Source organism: Hydra vulgaris, chromosome 10 (genome assembly GCF_038396675.1).
Source record: "Hydra vulgaris chromosome 10, alternate assembly HydraT2T_AEP".
Taxonomy (NCBI): domain Eukaryota; kingdom Metazoa; phylum Cnidaria; class Hydrozoa; order Anthoathecata; family Hydridae; genus Hydra; species Hydra vulgaris.
In genome coordinates, this window is record NC_088929.1 from 41,997,984 (window position 1) to 42,016,227 (window position 18,244).

General features: G+C 28.1%; 1 protein-coding gene across 1 annotated transcript; it reads right to left on the reverse strand.

The window, feature by feature from the left end:
* Positions 1-13,368: 13,368 nt before the first annotated feature.
* On the reverse strand, positions 13,369-18,020 carry LOC136085975 (uncharacterized). Its single transcript, XM_065808061.1, has 10 exons — positions 16,959-18,020; positions 16,527-16,819; positions 16,149-16,361; positions 15,796-16,035; positions 15,567-15,643; positions 15,213-15,418; positions 14,778-15,107; positions 14,483-14,641; positions 13,882-14,074; positions 13,369-13,705 (listed from the first exon to the last, which is right to left on the reverse strand). The coding sequence occupies exons 1-8, from the start codon at positions 17,367-17,369 to the stop codon at positions 14,636-14,638; spliced, it is 1,776 nt and encodes a 591-aa protein (XP_065664133.1). The 5' UTR covers positions 17,370-18,020; the 3' UTR covers positions 13,369-13,705; positions 13,882-14,074; positions 14,483-14,635.
* Between the last annotated feature and the right edge of the window lie 224 nt (positions 18,021-18,244).

An 18,244-nucleotide genomic window follows, 5' to 3' on the forward strand; every position in this document is an offset into this window, starting at 1 on the left:
GATTTTATTTTTATATTTTAAAGATTCTCTGCAGCTAAGATCGCAAAAACGCATTAACCTCCCATAAGGTAGCAGAGGCGCTCGGGGATCAATTAAAACGAATGCCAATGCATGCAAAACGCGCAGTAATCAAGGCAGAAGCCAGACTAATAGGCATACCTAGTCGGGCACCAAAGAAGGCTAGCATTGCACCTGAATCTATTGGTAATGATAATTCTGACAGTAACGCCTTTGATGATATTTGCAACGATGATAGTTCGTTTACCAAAGACAGTAGTTAGAGGCAAAATGTACACAGATTATATTATTACTATGTTAATTATTTTTTTCGTTATAATAAACTTCTGAATTAAATGCTTTTTTCTGATCGCCATCAATAAATTTTATATGAAATTTGAAATATATATGAAGAGGAGGGAGGAGGGTAATCAGGTGCGATCAATCCCCCTTTATTTGCATATTCTCTTTATTTCAAACAACTTTTAAATGTAAAATTAAGAAAAATTTATATTTACTATTATAATCTGACTTTTTTCTAAAAATTTTCACGTTTGGGGTCCGTATATATATATATATATATATATATATATATATATATATATATATATATATATATATATATATATATATATATATATATATATATATATATATATATATATATATATATATATATATATATATATATATATATATATATATATGTATGTATATATACACAACACATAAACGACTTATTATTAATGTTAATTACAATATTTTAAATCTAATTACGTTAAAACTTTTAATATAAATAAAACGTTTTTAAATTTTTTTTATTTAATCAGCGTAACACTTCTTTTGTTTTTATTATCCCACAAGCAAAAACGTGTATATAATGTCAATTTTGACAATGTTTTAAGTCTAATTAAGATAATTAATATATACTATGGTAAGGTTTGTGTTACTATCATTTATTACGAGGGTATATTTAGTTACTTAGTTTTTGCTATAAGTTTTTGTGTTATATACATTGTGTGATTGGCATTAGTCTACGCCTTACTCTCTAGATGATGGTACGTTCTTAATTGCCTATATTTTACAGGCTGTCAGAGTAACTTGCACCAAAATCGTAGGCCGATAATTAGTGTTCAATCGCATACAAGATAACAATTAAATATCGCTTATATGAAAGTCGCCACTGGTGATCATGATCCCGTTTTATTAGGCCAAAATGTTACGTATTAATACGCTATTCGTTACATCTCGGATACGTAAAAATTATACTTTTGCACGTAAAGTTACGTTACAATGTTACGTATCATTACGTAAAATCTTACGTCTCAGTTACGTAAAAATAACGGACATTTTGCACGTATTGTTACGTTACAATTTTACGTATCGTTACGTAAAATCTTTCGTCTCGGTTACGTAAAAATAACGGACATTTTGCACGTAACGTAACGAATCTGGTTTACGTTACAATACGTAATGTAACCTGAAAATGTTATAGGGGAGGGGTTAATAAATATGATTTTTACTGTAACCATATGGCACGTGACGTTACGTATTTAGTAAAAATTCATTCACGAATTTAACGCGTCACAAATTTAATTTATTTTACGTTACCTTACGTCTATCTTGATACTTGTTAGGGTGTAACTAATTAAGACATAATGATACGTTAAAAAAATCCATTTACGTCACGTAGTTTAGTTACGTCTTGAATCTGTATTTATTAACGTTACGTTACGTCTTATTTGGTTACACTTTATAAAGTTAAAAAGAAAACTAATTGAGACGTAACGTTGCGAATTGAGAATTTTTTTTTTTTTCGTGACAAAGTAACCAATTGAGACGAAGCTATTTTACAATAAAAATAAAATAAAAGATAATTTTTAGCAATACGGCAATATAAAACAAACAGTTACTGCATTATCAAGTTTATTTACTTAATATTTAATTAAAAGTTAGAGAATGAAACCTTGTTACCAATTGTAACCGATTAAGACGTAACGTAACTTTAAAATGTTATAGGGGATTAAAGTGCTCAAAAAAAGAACAAATATTTTAACTGTTTTGCTTCCTGTCCTGAATTTTATTATTTTTATGATTATCAAACAATAGAAATTTTTTTATTTTTACGCTTTAGTTTAGCCTTGCCACGATACAAAAATGCTGAAATGTTTCGCAAATTATTCAAGTTTATTCAATTACAAATATTACATAACAGTGCTGAAATGGTTTCTTAAGGGTTTACATTTTATAAAATTAAAATGCTTACTCGTAATACAAACAAAAATAGATCTTCGCTTCACCAATAAGGTAAAATTAGGCTAGATAACCGCGCAAAGTTGTCTTCTTGAATTTTAAGATTACATGTCAATGCTGTTCAACTGTTAACAATTATTATTGTCTTTGTATTTTATCCTTTATAGTTGTTCCAGCAAAGTCTGTGATGACCTTGATTGCTCAGCAATTTCAATAACGACTCTGCAATTGTAAACTGACATGGCAGCTTAATCAAATGCAGCATCAGTCACCCATTCTGTTGTTGACATGCAAGAGCCTGAAAAGATACCAAGACTTTGCGACAATCAGAGATGACAGCTGTTTTGGTGAAGAAGTTAACACCTATGGAAATATTTGCATTTTCTTTGGAAAACAGCTAGTGGCATTGTCTTCAAGCTTCATAAGTTGCTGAATGATTTGCTTCTTTATGGAGTCTAACAAGAGTGTGGAGAAAAGCGCAAACGGTGCTATCTATTCAGTGAGAGATTACTTGTGTCTGTTATGCGCTGTCATAGCCATTTGCGCCACAGCTGGATCCAAACTTTTATACCAAATGTGATCATTCAACAACTGCAGATCATAAAATGATGCATCTGCAGCCGAACGTGCTGAAAGCCATGCCTTTATATAAAAAATTGCATTTAATAAGCAAATTCGACGTAACTTATCTATTTTGCCTTGGTTACAATTCAGCTGCTCACCGAATGCATACATCTTTGCACTTTATAGGATGGTAACTATCCATTAGGCGTAAATAAATACTTCAGGCTGTAACCAGTGCAAACCATAAGGTAGTTTTTCTTTCAGAAGTATCATTATCAACTCGGCACTTTTGCAATAGTTTTCGCGAGACATCGCATCTTCTGATGCACAATGAGATTTTGCAGAAAACAGTTCATGAAAAAATACTACTACTTTTTGCTGACATTTCAGTCTATGGTTAAAAATGTTAGGCTTTTTTTATGTTAATTGCTGAGCAAGTGAGTCCCAATGCTGCTGAAAATCATTAAATTCTGGTGTATCTGGAGTGGATGTTGCACTAAATTATTTTTGTCAAACAGCACACAAAATTCTATTCAATACATTGCGTGAACATCTTTGACAAGAATCCCCATTCTTCCTTATAGAACTAGAAGCAGTTGTGTTATAACTATACCTGTATTAGAGTTTTTAACACTCCATTCCTGTATCCCAGTATGGGTGACATTTTCTTGGTTTATCTTAGTGCCATCAGCTATGACAGGAAGCTTCATCAACATAAGGCAGTTTCCTTCTCTGTGAGCTGGCAGTCCTGCTATGAGAAGGACAAGTTCTTAACTTTCTCCAAATACAATTTTCTGTCCCAGTGAAGTGTGGCGTACTTCGGTGTTGTAAGTGTTACTTTTATATAAATAACAATTTCTGTTATAAATTTTCTTTCCTACTCACCAAAGTAAAGAAGTGTGTAGCACTGTCTAGTACTTCTAGTACTAAACAGTGCTACACATTTCAAATCAGCGCCGACCTCTAATATAAATGCAGCCATCAATGCTGTTATCTGATTTTAGCACTCTTTAACAAGTGTTATAGAAGCTTAAGGTTGTTTGCCTTACTTTTGATTCATTTCCTATCTCAATAAGACCTTGGTTCTTTTCATTTTATGCTCTACTTTTCTTGTGTAGATCTTTTCTTCCACTCAGAAGTTCAAGATCTTCGTCCTTCATTTTTTTATGTATGAAGTCTGTCGATTTTAATTTCTGGCTGGACATTTTAGTGTGTTATGAAAACCTACTGTTTTAACTCCTCACTAAAAATCTTTTCATTTTCTTCTTTTAATTTTCATCCTTTCTTCTGCAGTATCCTGTAGTTATTATACAGATCAAGAATTTTTGCTTTTACTTTGTCATTACGTTTCCCTTTTCCCAATTTTGATATCAACTTACTTGCTATGAACAACAATTGCTTTTTTTTTTTTACTTAAAGTTTATATTTCACAAACCATAAATTTTTGTATAATTTTGTTTGTTTGGTTTTTAATTGTTTGTCATTTTATCTACGAGGACTTATTTAAATATATTACTATTACTATTACGTTGTATTTATACGCCTGTTTTAGCCCATTTTTGTTAAACTTCATTGATATCTTTGTCTGCCATACAGCACCATTATAACTGCTTTTTGTGCTTCATTAGTCCTCTTTCAAATATAAGTACAAGCGAACAACATCTCTCTTTGAGGAGACTCTGCAAGCTGGTAATTCCAATATGGGGTTTACTATCAGCCAGATATCATCATTTTGCAGTATTTAAATTTAAGCAAAAATTTACCCATTTCATTTGCGTGCATAAACAAATAGGGAAAAGGGAAGGGAGGAAAGTTTTTTACACACTTTTTTTTTTACCATTGACTTTGCAGTACCCGAACACAACAAAGCATTATAGAAAATGGTGAAAATAGTAATAATAATAATAATAACTGATATCAATATCACTAAATAAAATACTACTACTACTACTACTACTACTACTACTACTACTACTACTACTACTACTACTACTACTACTACTACTACTACTACTACCACTACTACTACTACTACTACTACTACTAATACTACTACTATTACTACTACTACTACTACTACTACTACTACTACTACTACTACTACTACTACTACTACTACTACTACTACTAATACTACTACTACTACTACTACTAATACTACTACTACTACTACTACTACTACTACTACTACTACTACTAATACTACTACTACTACTACTACTACTACTACTACTAATAATAATAATAATAATAATAATAATAATAACAATAATGATTTTAATAATAATGATAATAATATAAAAATAACTTTAGCACTCTATCAACAAAAATAAAAATGCGTATAACAAATTTGATAAAACAAAACTTATTAACACATTTTTTCACATATTTTGAAATAAAACTCTCCAATGATATCGTTGTAATCTATTTTGGATGTTATAAATTTTTTTTTCTTTTTTTTTTTGTTCTTCATTACAATATTTATGATACAAATACAAATAGTATAAAAAAAGAAAAGTTAACAAGTCGAGATATCGTTAAGAAATAAAGAATAAAAATAAATATAAAGAACGCGGATACTCAAATAAGACCATCAGGTCTTATTACAGAAAAACCGCTACTGAAAAAATTTAAACTTTTTTTTTAAAAGATTATTTCCTTTTTTTATAGTGCTTACGGCTAGCATCAATCAAATTACTGTGTCTTTAGAACAGCTGACCCATGCGAACAATAATGTCCATAATTTTTTAGATAGATCACTTGCGCACGCGGAACCATATTTGTCGAAAATAATCACCAAACCTTATTTATCGTTTTATATCATTCACTATATATCACTGAATATAATCAACATTATCTCATTTTCAGACTGAATATAATATATTTCCAGATTGTTCAAAAGATTGCATACATATAATGGCAGATACGCATACATCCATTATCTTGTATTTTATTTTTCTTATATACATTTTTTTAATATTTTTGTATTTTTTTATTTTATTTTTTAATTCTTATAATTTTTTTTCCAATGTTTTTATTCTTGTTATTTATTTATTTTTATTCAATTTCTTTTTATTACAATGTTAAATTTAATAAAAGTATCTATAGTTCGCAATGCAATGTTATAAATAAAAATAAACATACAATTTTACAATAGAAGAGTTCTAAAACTTAAAAACTAAAACATGTTAAATAATTCACCTAAACTAAACATGTTTAATAATTGCTTATTGATAAAAAAACAAACAAAAAAATAAATAAAATGAAAAATACATAAAATATATACATATACTAATATAGATAAAGGATTTTCAAAAATTTAAAAGTTGATTAGTAACTCTAAATAACTCAAAAACAACAGCAATAACAAAAACACAAAAGCAAATAATAGGCTTATTTATCAACACTCGAACGACTATATATTACCTATTTAGCAATTTACCTATTTAGCAAATCGTGTACCTACTTATATTAATATGTATTGAAGTAAAATTAAAAAAATAAAAACTTCTTTTTGTCTGCATTCTTTGTTTTTTTGCATTTTGGATTTTTATTCTCATTCTGCCGAAAACCGATAACATTTTTTTTGTTTTTTTTTTTATTAAAAAAAAAAAAAAAATAAACTTATTTTAAAAAAAAGCATCCAAAAATATTAGTAACGCATAGCGGTTTCTTGATGACAAGACCGTCGGTCTTCTGCAAGTTTTCCGCGTTCTTTGAAGTACTTTCTAATACTTTACAGTTTTACTTTATATATTTTTTTGTATAACGTAACTTTGTAATTTTTTTTTTTTTTAATTTTATTTACTCTGTAAAGATTCTATTATATTTTACGAATTTGTAAGAATTAAAGAACAAAAAAAAAAAAAAAAAAAAAGTATATTTTCAGTTGAAAAAATGAGTTTTTTAATACTTTGTTTAAAAGAATCAAAATTACATTCTTGAGAAACATCTTCAGAAGTATTTAGAACTATACTATTCCATAAAAATGGTCCGCGTAATGAAATAAAAAATTTTCCAAAATTGGTTTGAGAAAATGGTTGTCGAATTAAACTATCGTTCCTTAAAATATATTTATTTCTATCTCTTTGTAAATACAAGTTACGAAAAGAAACGGCTGATAGGTGGGTCTTGCATTTATACATAAAACAAAGAATATTAAAACATTTAACTCATATATAGTGAGTGCTTTCATATCATATAAAAGTGGCTTGGCGTGAGCAAAACGGTTTTTGAAATTTATAAGGCGTGCTACATGCTTCTGTTGCTGATAGAGAGGTTTAAGTGTACTTTTATAAGTGCTACCTCAAGCAATGTTTGCAAAGTTAAAATGGCAATGAATTAGCGAATAATATAATTCAATTAAGGTATGTTTATCAAGAATATTTCTTACTTTGTCTAAATGTCTATACTCTTTGAAATTTTAGTGCTCAAGTTAGCAATACGGCTTTTCTATGTAAGGTTTTCATCTATATATACACCTAAAAACCTTGTCACTAGAACTCTTTTAATAATTATGTTATCGATAAAAAGAAAAGGTAAGTTGCTAGGCAGCTGGTGCTTTTAACCATAAGGATGAAAAAGAATCCATTTAGTTTTATCAGTATTTAATAATAGTTTGTTTAATCTAACCCATTCGGAAATTTTAACTAGTTCAATGTTCATGTCGCTAAAAAGTGTAAAAATGTTGTTATGAGAAAGAAATAAGTTAGAATCATCAGCAAACGTAGTTGTTATTAGATTAGAAGCTTTTGGTAGATCATTAATATATATCAAAAATAGGAGGGGTCCTAATATGGATCCTTGAGGAACTCCACATGAAATATTTAACAACTTAGATGATACGTTATCATCCGCATAAGCAAATTGTTTTCGATTATTTTGGTAACGTTTTAGTAAAATTAATATATTTCCAGTAATACCGTACCAATCCAACTTTTTAAAAAGAATTTCGTGATCAATAGAATCAAAAACTTTTGCCAAGTCACTGAAAACACCTAGAGTAAATTGAGAATTTTCAAATAAGTCAGATTTATTTTTTGTAAATTGTAGAATGGCATGTTCATTGGAATTGTTTTTTGGAATCCATATTCATTGCTGTATAATAAATTGTTTATAGTAAGATGATTATAAATTTCATTGTACAAAATTCTTTCTGAAACTTTAGAGAATACAGAAAGTAGTGATATTGGACAATAGTTACTTATATTTTTAATGTCACCACCTTTTAATATTGGCATGGCTTTTGATAATTTTAGAGCTTGTGGAAAAATTCCCTGTTTAACTAATATTGAAAAAATTTTAAAGAATATATCTTTTAAAAAATCAAATGAACTTATAATAATGTTGCCGTTAATACCATCAGGGCGTACTGCCTTGCTAGATTTTAATATTTTAAAGGCAATTTCAAACTCTTCAAAAGAAATTTTTAAAGAGTTTAATTAAGAGTTTAGAGGGAAACATAAATCATTCATTAAACTGTTTGCTATGGAAATGTTTTATGCAAGATTTACTCCTGCAGACACAAAATAATTATTTAACTCTACCCTAATTTGTCTTATAATTATCATATAAAAATTCATTACTATGTTTAACAGTGTTTGGCAAAGAGTGAGATGTACATTTTTTGCCGCCAGTAATTTCTCTCATTATAAACCATCTGCGTTTAAAATTTAATTTATATTTATCTAGTAAATTTAAAGAATTTTTTTTTGTTTTTTTTCCTTAAGGCTTTAGTTTAGCGTAATTTTTATATATAATTTTATTTTCATTTGTTTTACATTTTAAGTAATAAATGTATAATTTTTGTTTAAATTTTGAATACTTCCGTAAACCTTTTGTAATCCAAGGCAACTTTTTTTTTTTTTTTTTTTTTTTTGTAGTTATTTTAGGTGCTCCCAGAAGTCCTTACGGTCTTATCAAAGAGCACCGCGGAAGAGCATTTAAAAGGAAGTTCACGCCTCCTTCCGTACCAATGTCGCTTGTTAAGCTAGAGCTGGCGTCGAACTTAGGACCTCAGGGTTCTGAGCCAGAACTCTAACCACTGCGCCACGGCTGCTCTAACTTAATACTTTGGCCTTTAAGATTTAAATTAACTTCAGGGAAGTTATTGTCGTAAATATCATAAAAAGTTTTAAAAAAGGAGTTATAAACTAAGTTTGTATTTTCAGAGGTGTTAATAATGCTCCAATTAATCAGAGATAATTGTTCTTTAAAAGGTTCAAAGTTTTTATTTGTAAAAATGCACTTAAAAACTCGTTTTTCATTAAGAAGTAATTTATTATCTATATTTATAGAAAAAAAAATAGAAAAATGATCAGACATGTCGTTTTTAACTGTCTTTTTTAAAGATTTGTTAAAAACATTAGTGATTAAAATATTATCAATTAAAGAAGCACTTGATTGAGTAATTCTTGGCGGTTCGCTTATCAAGGGAATCGCACCATTTTCAAAAATGCCATCATAAAACCTTGAATGTTATTATTGACGTGGTATTGAAAACAATCTAAATTCAGATCATCCAATAAACAGATAAATTTATTTTCGTGGTTACTTTTTTTAATAACGTCATTACATATAAACGAATTAAAATTTTTAATTTCACCTGAAGGTGGGCGATAACATCACTTTGGAATTTTATTTTTTAATTTATTGGTTAAAATTTCAATCGTTAAAACCTCTTTATTAGCATCAGTGATGCTTATGTCATGCCGAGTAACATATTGTAAGTTATTTTTAACATAAATAAGAACGCCTCCGCCACGCTAATTAGTTTTTTTTGTGCCAACGAAATTACATTAAAGCCCGGCAGTTCAAAATTGGTAATAGAATTTACGTCATCCGAACTGCACCATGTTTCTGTTAAGCAAGTTATATTAAAATGATTACAAGTTTCTTTAATAAAATTACTAAAGATTTCAAAGTTTTTTTTTAAACTTCGGATATTAATGTGAATTGAGTTAATATTATTTTGATCAAGAAATCGTTCAATTTTATGGGTATAAAAGTAGTTGCATTTATTTTGCAAAGCATCAGAATCAGTAAAATAATTAAGATCAGGATCAGATTCCTCGTCTAATAAGAAATCATTAGTTCGAAAAAAATTATAAAAACTAGACTCAAAACTTAAGGTTTCGTAAGAATCCATTTAATTTTTGTTTTTTCATAATCGAATTGAGATCAAAAAAATTTCTTTTATAAATCCCATGTGATTAATTTATTATATACAACTTTAGCGCACTTACTCTTTTCCCTTAAATCTTTTGCTTCATTCACAAGTTTTTTTCGCAATTCCAGCGTATAATCTTTATTTATGTAAACCTTTTGAGTCCATAATTTCATAGTCGTGTATTTTCTTAATACCGTGGCTTTGTCTTTGTAGTTAAGAAATCTGACTACGATCGATCTGTTTTTTTTATTTTTTTCAGGTAATTTCATTCCAACTCGATGCGCTCTTTCAATTTCAAATTTTCCGTGTAGCTGAAGTTTATTATTTAAAAACTCCCTTACTTTATTTTCACTGTCTTCCCAACTTTTATTTTCAATTTCTTTAATCCTACAGAACCTTAAGTTGTTGCGTCGACTTCTGTCTTCAAGTTCAGCCATATTGTTAATCATGTTAGTATTTGTATTTTGATTTATCAATGATGTTTTTGATGTTTGATGATCAGCAACTATTTTATCATAACTATTACCGCAAAATCAACAGCTTTCTTAAGTTCGCCTAATTCCTTTTTTAGTTCCTCATTCTCGTCAATTACTAAGTTTAAAGTGTTTTCAAGCTTTTCAATTCTATCATTAAACATCTTCATAACAGTATTTTCATGAATTTCCAAAAAAATTGTGCAGATGTAAAATTTTTAGTAGCCATTTTGAAATTTTTTTTTGATAACCAGTAATTAAAAAAAACACGTCCGTTCGCGGTGAATGCTAATAGCAAACGATTTCATAATAGCTAACGTTATATGCTATACTCATGCTAAGCTAAAGTCTTTCTTTTCCAGAACAAGATTTAATATAGGGTTTAATTCTTCTCAATGTTCTGTAGAACATTGAAAAAAATTAAGCCCAACAAAAATTAAACAAACGTTCTGTAGAACAATTATTTATGGATGTACATAATAAAATCTTAGTGCTATATTTACACATGGATAAATACTATTTTGTTTCATAAACGTACGCATATGTTAAATTGTTTTAGGTGCATTCGTACCAATTATTTTCAAATGGTCTCTAAAATGAAGAAACTTATTATAAAATAGAATATGTTAGAATATATTTAAAAAATGAAATTTATTTATATAAGAATAGAATATATTATAAAATAGAATATATTAGAACTTATTAGAAAATAGAAAATGAGATCATCCTAGATCAGTATGATCTCTTTTTGAAGTATATTGGCACTCCCCAGCAAACATTCTATAGCGGAATTTCAGTGGAACTATATAAACATTTTTAGCGGCCAACAATAGTTTTGCTCATTGGTTACTTAGTAGACCATTAGTGGCATCAGCCAAAAGTGGCAAGCCGATGACTAACCACTATACCACATGTTGGAAAGTTATCGGCTGGCCAGTTATAGTGGATGGCTCTAATGGTTCACTAAGTAACCGATGAACAAAACTACAATGAACTCTGGCTTCTCATTTTTATTATTTGCTATCTTGTCATAAATATATAAACTATATTATACAAATATAGTTATATAAATCATAACTCATATTTAAGATACATATATTTTTCTTGAGAAATGAATATATTATTATTAAAAAGTAATATTATAATAGTGTTATCATTAATTCGACATTGAGACTGATCATAAATAGAATCACTTATCACGTGGTAAAATTATATTAGACAAAATTAAATAATCTATGGTGACAGAATAATATGAACAATGAACAGCGATTACCACTTATCAATTCGGCGCGTTATGTTTAAAAGTCAAAATGGTTTTAAGTAATTAAATTTTTTGTTTTTCTTTTCACTATGATTATTAGAATTTATTTAAGATTTTGTACTTCTTTACTTAAAGGTGTGTAAAACGTTGTACAAAAGTTACAATTGTACCAAGCGGCAAATTTTTAGGGGCGTTGTTCCTCTCTAAATGCGCCCCTGATTGAAGCATTAATTGAATTAAAATAATGTAAAATAAAAAAAGTGATTAAACTACGCACGGCGATTTAAGCCTGTCATTTTATTGTGAGCATGCGCATAAGTTACGTTTGATAAAGTTACAAAAAAAAATGGCGATTAGATTTTTCGGCAAATAATGAAAATTTGTTTTTTTATTTGTTATTAATGAGGTACAAATTTCACATGAATAAGTAAGCACAACAAATTTTTGGAATTTTATATCCTTAAGTGTTTAACCTAAATCGTGAAAATAAATGAGAATGTTTGTAAACAAAGAAAATATCTCAGTTCAAAATTAAAGGTTTTTTAAGTTTAAAAACTAAACATCTGTCATACAACCTATAGAATATCTTTTGTTTGAAAATTTTTTGGCCAAAAAGTTTAATTGATTCAAATTCTGTAATAAAAGCAAAAAAAATCTGTATGCTCTGTTTTAACCGATCATTTTTTTAACTAAAATAAAATGATTTTACGGCAAGCTATGTATATATTCTATACCTTTTTGTGCGTTCTGAAAAAATTTCTTACCACTATAAAAACCTAAAATTGTACAAAGTCTGGTGTTGTATTATTCAATTCTAACTAAGTAATTATAAACATGTTAAGAGATACATGTATTTATAATTTATGAGATAACACTTGTAATCATTTACTTTAAAATGTGTAAGAGATTCCACAGTTATGGAAATTCTAATGTTTGCCCTTAACTTGTAGACATAGATAATGTCATATTTTATTGAGTAACAACTTATAAGATTTATGATATTCAAGATATTAACTTGAAAATTTACGTTTAATTGTGTAACGTATTAATTAAACTATAAATATGCAAGACTTAGTGTTGTAATGCATAGAAAATATTGATTTAAAAATACTTAAACTTCATGCAACATTTTTCTATTGTAATTTTTCATTAAAAAACTAAAAAATGTCCCTCCGATAACTTTTAAACACAAATATAAATACGAACCTTGTTAAGTCGGACTCTCAAGGGAAATAGATGAAGTTCGATAATAGATAATAGTCCGACTTAGCGAATGTCCTTAAACGAAGCTCTCAGTATTTATAGAATGTTCAAAGGAAATTAAATATCTGACTTATCCAGGTCTGAATTTAAAGGGTTCGACTTATCCAGGGTCAGAATTTAAGGGGTTCTACGGTAGTTTCTACTGATAATACATTTCTTATGCACAATGCTACCTTATAAACTATTTGATTATAAATTCGGGAAATTTTCAACAGCAGTATTAATTATATCAATATATACTTCTATACTATAAAACTTAAAGTACAATTATTTTTTTTTAGTTTTCGGTAATGGTGCAGAATAGGGAGCCATTATTATTATTTTTAAATAATAATACATTTCTGAATTATATACTCCTTAGAAAACCTTTTTTTTTAAAGATTGGATTTTCAATACAAATTTGTATACAATAAAATTTAAGATCTAAACATTTTTTTTTCTTTTTTTTATTTCTGGTTTCATAGCTTTAGCTTTCGGATGGTTTCTGAGATAATGTTCTTTCAGCGTGCTTTTTAAACGACTACAGCCTTTCATATGCCAAAACAAACGATTAAGGTTGTTAAATTCGGCATGTAAACTTTCGCCGCCTTGTTCCCCATAAACGCCAATGCCTAATCCCCATTTCTGAATAAATTACATGGGATTCAAGCAAATGCATCTTTGGAGTTACAGATGCACTTGGCCAAGTCAACCGATAATACTCCATAAGCGTACGGATTGCTAAGTCTAAAATTAAATAATTTGAGTACTGAAAATCTTTTACACAACTTCCTTTAAATATACTAATCAAATATCTACCTAAAAGCAATCAAGACAATCATGCTCGTTTGCAAAATTTACTTTTTAATAAGCTCAAAAATGTGTTAAACTCAATCATCAATCTGCTTAAAAAGAAAACCTACCTAATTCTTGAATATCATTCTCTTGAAAAGATTGCGAGCTGTTCATGAGCTTATGACATTTTGAATAATAATGAAATAACTGCCTAAAATTCTGGCTCACTTTAACAGATAATAAATGAATATCGGTGCCAATAAAACCAAGAGTTGAGATTAGTTTTGGAATGGAATTGCACAAATCTAACAATGGCTGAGGCTAAAAAAATATTTATAAAATTAAATAATTTTTCAATATTTTACAACAACAAAAAAAACACTTTTGCATGAGATTAAACTGATTTCTGCGGATTTTTGATCAATTCTAATAACTTTTGTTTTTGTCGACAAGCATTAGTTTTTTTCTTGCAATAACCAATTTACTTTTTCTGCTTAATTGTAGTGGATGTAATAAGCAGGGGTGTCTCTAATCCCTCTAATTTGCGAGGATCGGGTAGTTCAAAACAAAAAATTAGAAAAAAATTAAAGGTTTTATATGAACAATTCGAAAGCCACTTTAGGATTTTTCCCAGTGACCTAATGTTTTTCAATTGCTGCTTTTCAGAACAACTGTTCCTAATAAAAAAACACATAAAAATATAAATAATATATACTATTAAATAAAAACCTTAAGCATTATGTGAACATGGTTTCCAACAAAGCATTTTCCATGATAAGCCTGTCTTTCTACTTTATTAGCCTTCAACACTTCATCAAGTTGCTGAATGCAGGGACCTGAAGTTTTATCAAGTACGTTTGCTTCATTTAATGAACTTAATTCTTATATCTAGAAAAATATATATTTAAAGTTTTAAAATATAAGCATACATATATAAATTTTTAATAACATTTTTATTTAACAAAAATTTCATTTTAAACTTAATTAAACATTTTTGAAAACATAGTTTCATAATAATAAATACCTTGTCGTTTTTTATTAAATCATAGTAAACTATTCTTGGTGTATATATGTTCCTAATTTCTTCTGTTTTATCTGGCTCACATATAACCTTTAGAGAAATTGTGTCTTGTAGAAGTGCAATTTTATTGTCACAGTCTTCAATAACACATTTTACAAAATTGGATTGAACATGCATGTTAACATATTTGTCAAAATCAGCTTTACCAATTATATTATTCTTTAAAGCAAGTTCTCCAGCAAGCTTTATATCTATTAAGTGGCATTCGTCTTCAAACATGTTGAAAAACTTTAAATAGGTACCCAAAGATATATGTAAAGCAGGTACAGCAACCTAACAAAATTTCAAAGGTTTATTAGACTACCAATACTAAACTCATGATTGAACCAACAAAGAGTACTAAAAAGATTAAAAAACAGAAGTGCTAAATTATATTACCTGGTCTAGAGGAATATTAAATAAAGTTTCATTAATCACATTGTTGAATAATTTAGCATTTTTCAAATTTCCTCCATTACTTTGAAAACGATGAAAGTCATTGTTTAAGGAGTTTAAAGACCTTTGTGAAACAACATGCTCTCTACATAATGGAGCTAGTTGGACATCTTTTTTGGTGATGTCACAAAAAAGACAGCAATGCCGACCTATGCATAACAGAAATGGCATCAGTATAGCAAGGTTTTCATTGATTTTTAATGTTTTTAAAGTCCTTAAGTTTTCTTGATAAGATTTATTTACTTTCTAAAAAAAATGGTTTTTTGTATAAGTGTAATAAAAGCAGAGCAAACTTACCAATAGCTCCTGTAACTCCATATACGCTGCAAAGAAAATCATAATCACCAAACATAAAGACACGAACATTGCAATTTCTAAATATTAATAACTGATAAATAACAATTGAATTGTTAATTATCAGTTATTAATATTTAGAGAAGCATAAAAAAATAACAATTTAAATAAATAAAAAGATTATAATTTTGTATAAACTATAATTGCTTTTATCATTGGCATTATAACTTACTGCCATATCATGTTTTGTATCTCATCAACTTGCAATGTGTAACGAGACAGTCCTACTATAAGGTTAGTTCGATAGTCTTTGGCTTCAAATGTGCTGAACACAATACTATTTGATTTTGAGTTTGGTTGATCTTGGTTAACTATTTGATAACTCATTTTAAATGAACCACCTCCAGAATCTCCACCAATTTTTATGTGGATTTCATCACACTTTATTCCATTTTGTTTTATTAACCTGAAACTTAAAATTAAAAAAAAAACAATAAAAAAAGAATAATAGCTTCGACTCTTTATATGTTTAAGTAAAAAATATATTAAACTTTATAACCTTTGCAAATATATTAAACTTTATACCTTTGAAGAACATTTAGCCGGTTTTCAATATTTGAAGGTAGATTTTCTATGTATGCCCAGGGAGCATGTTTGATTTCAAGAGTAGACTTATTATTTTCATTTTGAAATGTAAAATTCTCATCCAACACAATAAGATCATTACCTGCCCAGGTATTTGCAACAACTCTTTGTTTACTGTTAGAAGCAGTCTGGACATTTCTTGAATTCAACCATCTACAATATTTTGTAAGTAAACTTTTTCCTCAAATTAATTTTTTTTATTATAAAAGCATTAATAAGACATTATTAAAAATTCACTTTAACACATCTTTACATACATTTATGTGTAAACTTTTTTAATAATTGAAATTTCTTTAACTAATTGAAAAAATATTTTACCTAGACATTGTTTTTAGTTTATTCCATGGTATCCCCACATCAGCTTTAAAAGCAACCAATTCTTCTGCAGAAAATTCAACAACTCCAACGTTAGCATTTTCCAAAATTTTTCTCTTTTGATTATAATCAAATGATTTTAGCATAACTGCAGTTTGCATTACTTGTGAATCTTTAGAAATTCCAATCTGATGACTAACCTCCTCCATTAGAAGTCTGTTTCTTTTTTTAAGCGTACTTGTACTGCATGATGCACTTTCCTTGTAAGCTTTAGGTGTTACAGTTAAGCAAAGAGGCTTTAAAAAAAGTATATATTTATACATTAAAAATATCATAACAATAATCTATATTATTATGTTTATTTTAAACTTTAGACTAATTCATTTTTTCCTTAAAATTTTGCATAACGAATTTAATTTTTTTTTGAATACTTACTCTTGGCCCACCAGATGGAAATTCTATTGTAGTTGTTTTCGAATGCTCAAGTTTGTGCTTAATGACTTGCACGACTGCAGCTTCAATATTTCGAGAGATATCACTTGATTTATTGACTTTATAGAAATCATCAATGATTGTACTATGCTCTCTCTTTAAATGATCGTTTTGGCAATCATGACATTCATATTTGTCTTTAAAAAGAATTTTTTTTTCACAAAATTTGCATGCTATATATGAATGTTTTATCATTTCTGATACATGCACAGAACTGCAAAGGTTATTAACCATGATACAGGTTGAACATATAGGACATTTTGCTTCATTTTCTAGTTTACCTTTAATAAGCAATGCAATGCATCGGCTACAAAAAGAATGCTGACAATCTTTAATCATAACTGGTTGATGCATTATTTTTTCACAAACTTTACAAATACATAATGTTAAATGAGGATTAAGCTCAAGATTTAATTCAGAATACTGATCTTGGTTCAAAGGTAAGGGTAAGGATTTTAGAAACAGATTAAGGTTTATTTGCGTCCATCTTTTAAATGCTCCTGGTCTTCCTACATTTGGCTTTGGTTTTCGACCAGCTTTACCAAATACACAATTACACTCATTTGCTTGACATTTTAACCAAATTTTTGGTATATATTGAAAGTTTTATTACCTCGGTTTTCATAATTCACCATAGTTGCATTGCATTTCAAACACATTTGTGCTGGATGAACATCTAAACAATCTTCAGCAATATTTATTTTAAAAATATTATAAATTCTATCACGCCTACTGATGGTTTTTATAGAGTCTTTTCCAGTCAAATTTCCACGAATTCTGCATACTCTCAGTAATTTTTGTTGATGTTTTTCAGCCATCATCAAAATGAAGATTTTATAAAAACCTCTTGACTAAAAAATGAAAATATATTTCATAAAAAAATGATCGGTTATAGAAACTAAAATTTTTTGAGAGACGATTAACAATATTTTTATTAAAAACTAACCCAAATACCATAAAAATTTTATTTCGTCAATAATTAGCATCTATGACATAGACTATGTAAAGTGTTAGTTTAGGTAATATTCCAGTTAAAAGTTAATTAATTAAAGTGGATGTTTAAATATATTTTTCACATTGATTTTATGCTTAAACTAACTCATTTACGTAAAATTTCATTTTATGAGTCAAAATATTAGCAACCATTAAAATATTGTCTTTAAAAACAGAAAACAAGGTTGAATTATGATATACAAATTGAACACGCAAAATATAAAATTAGATAACAG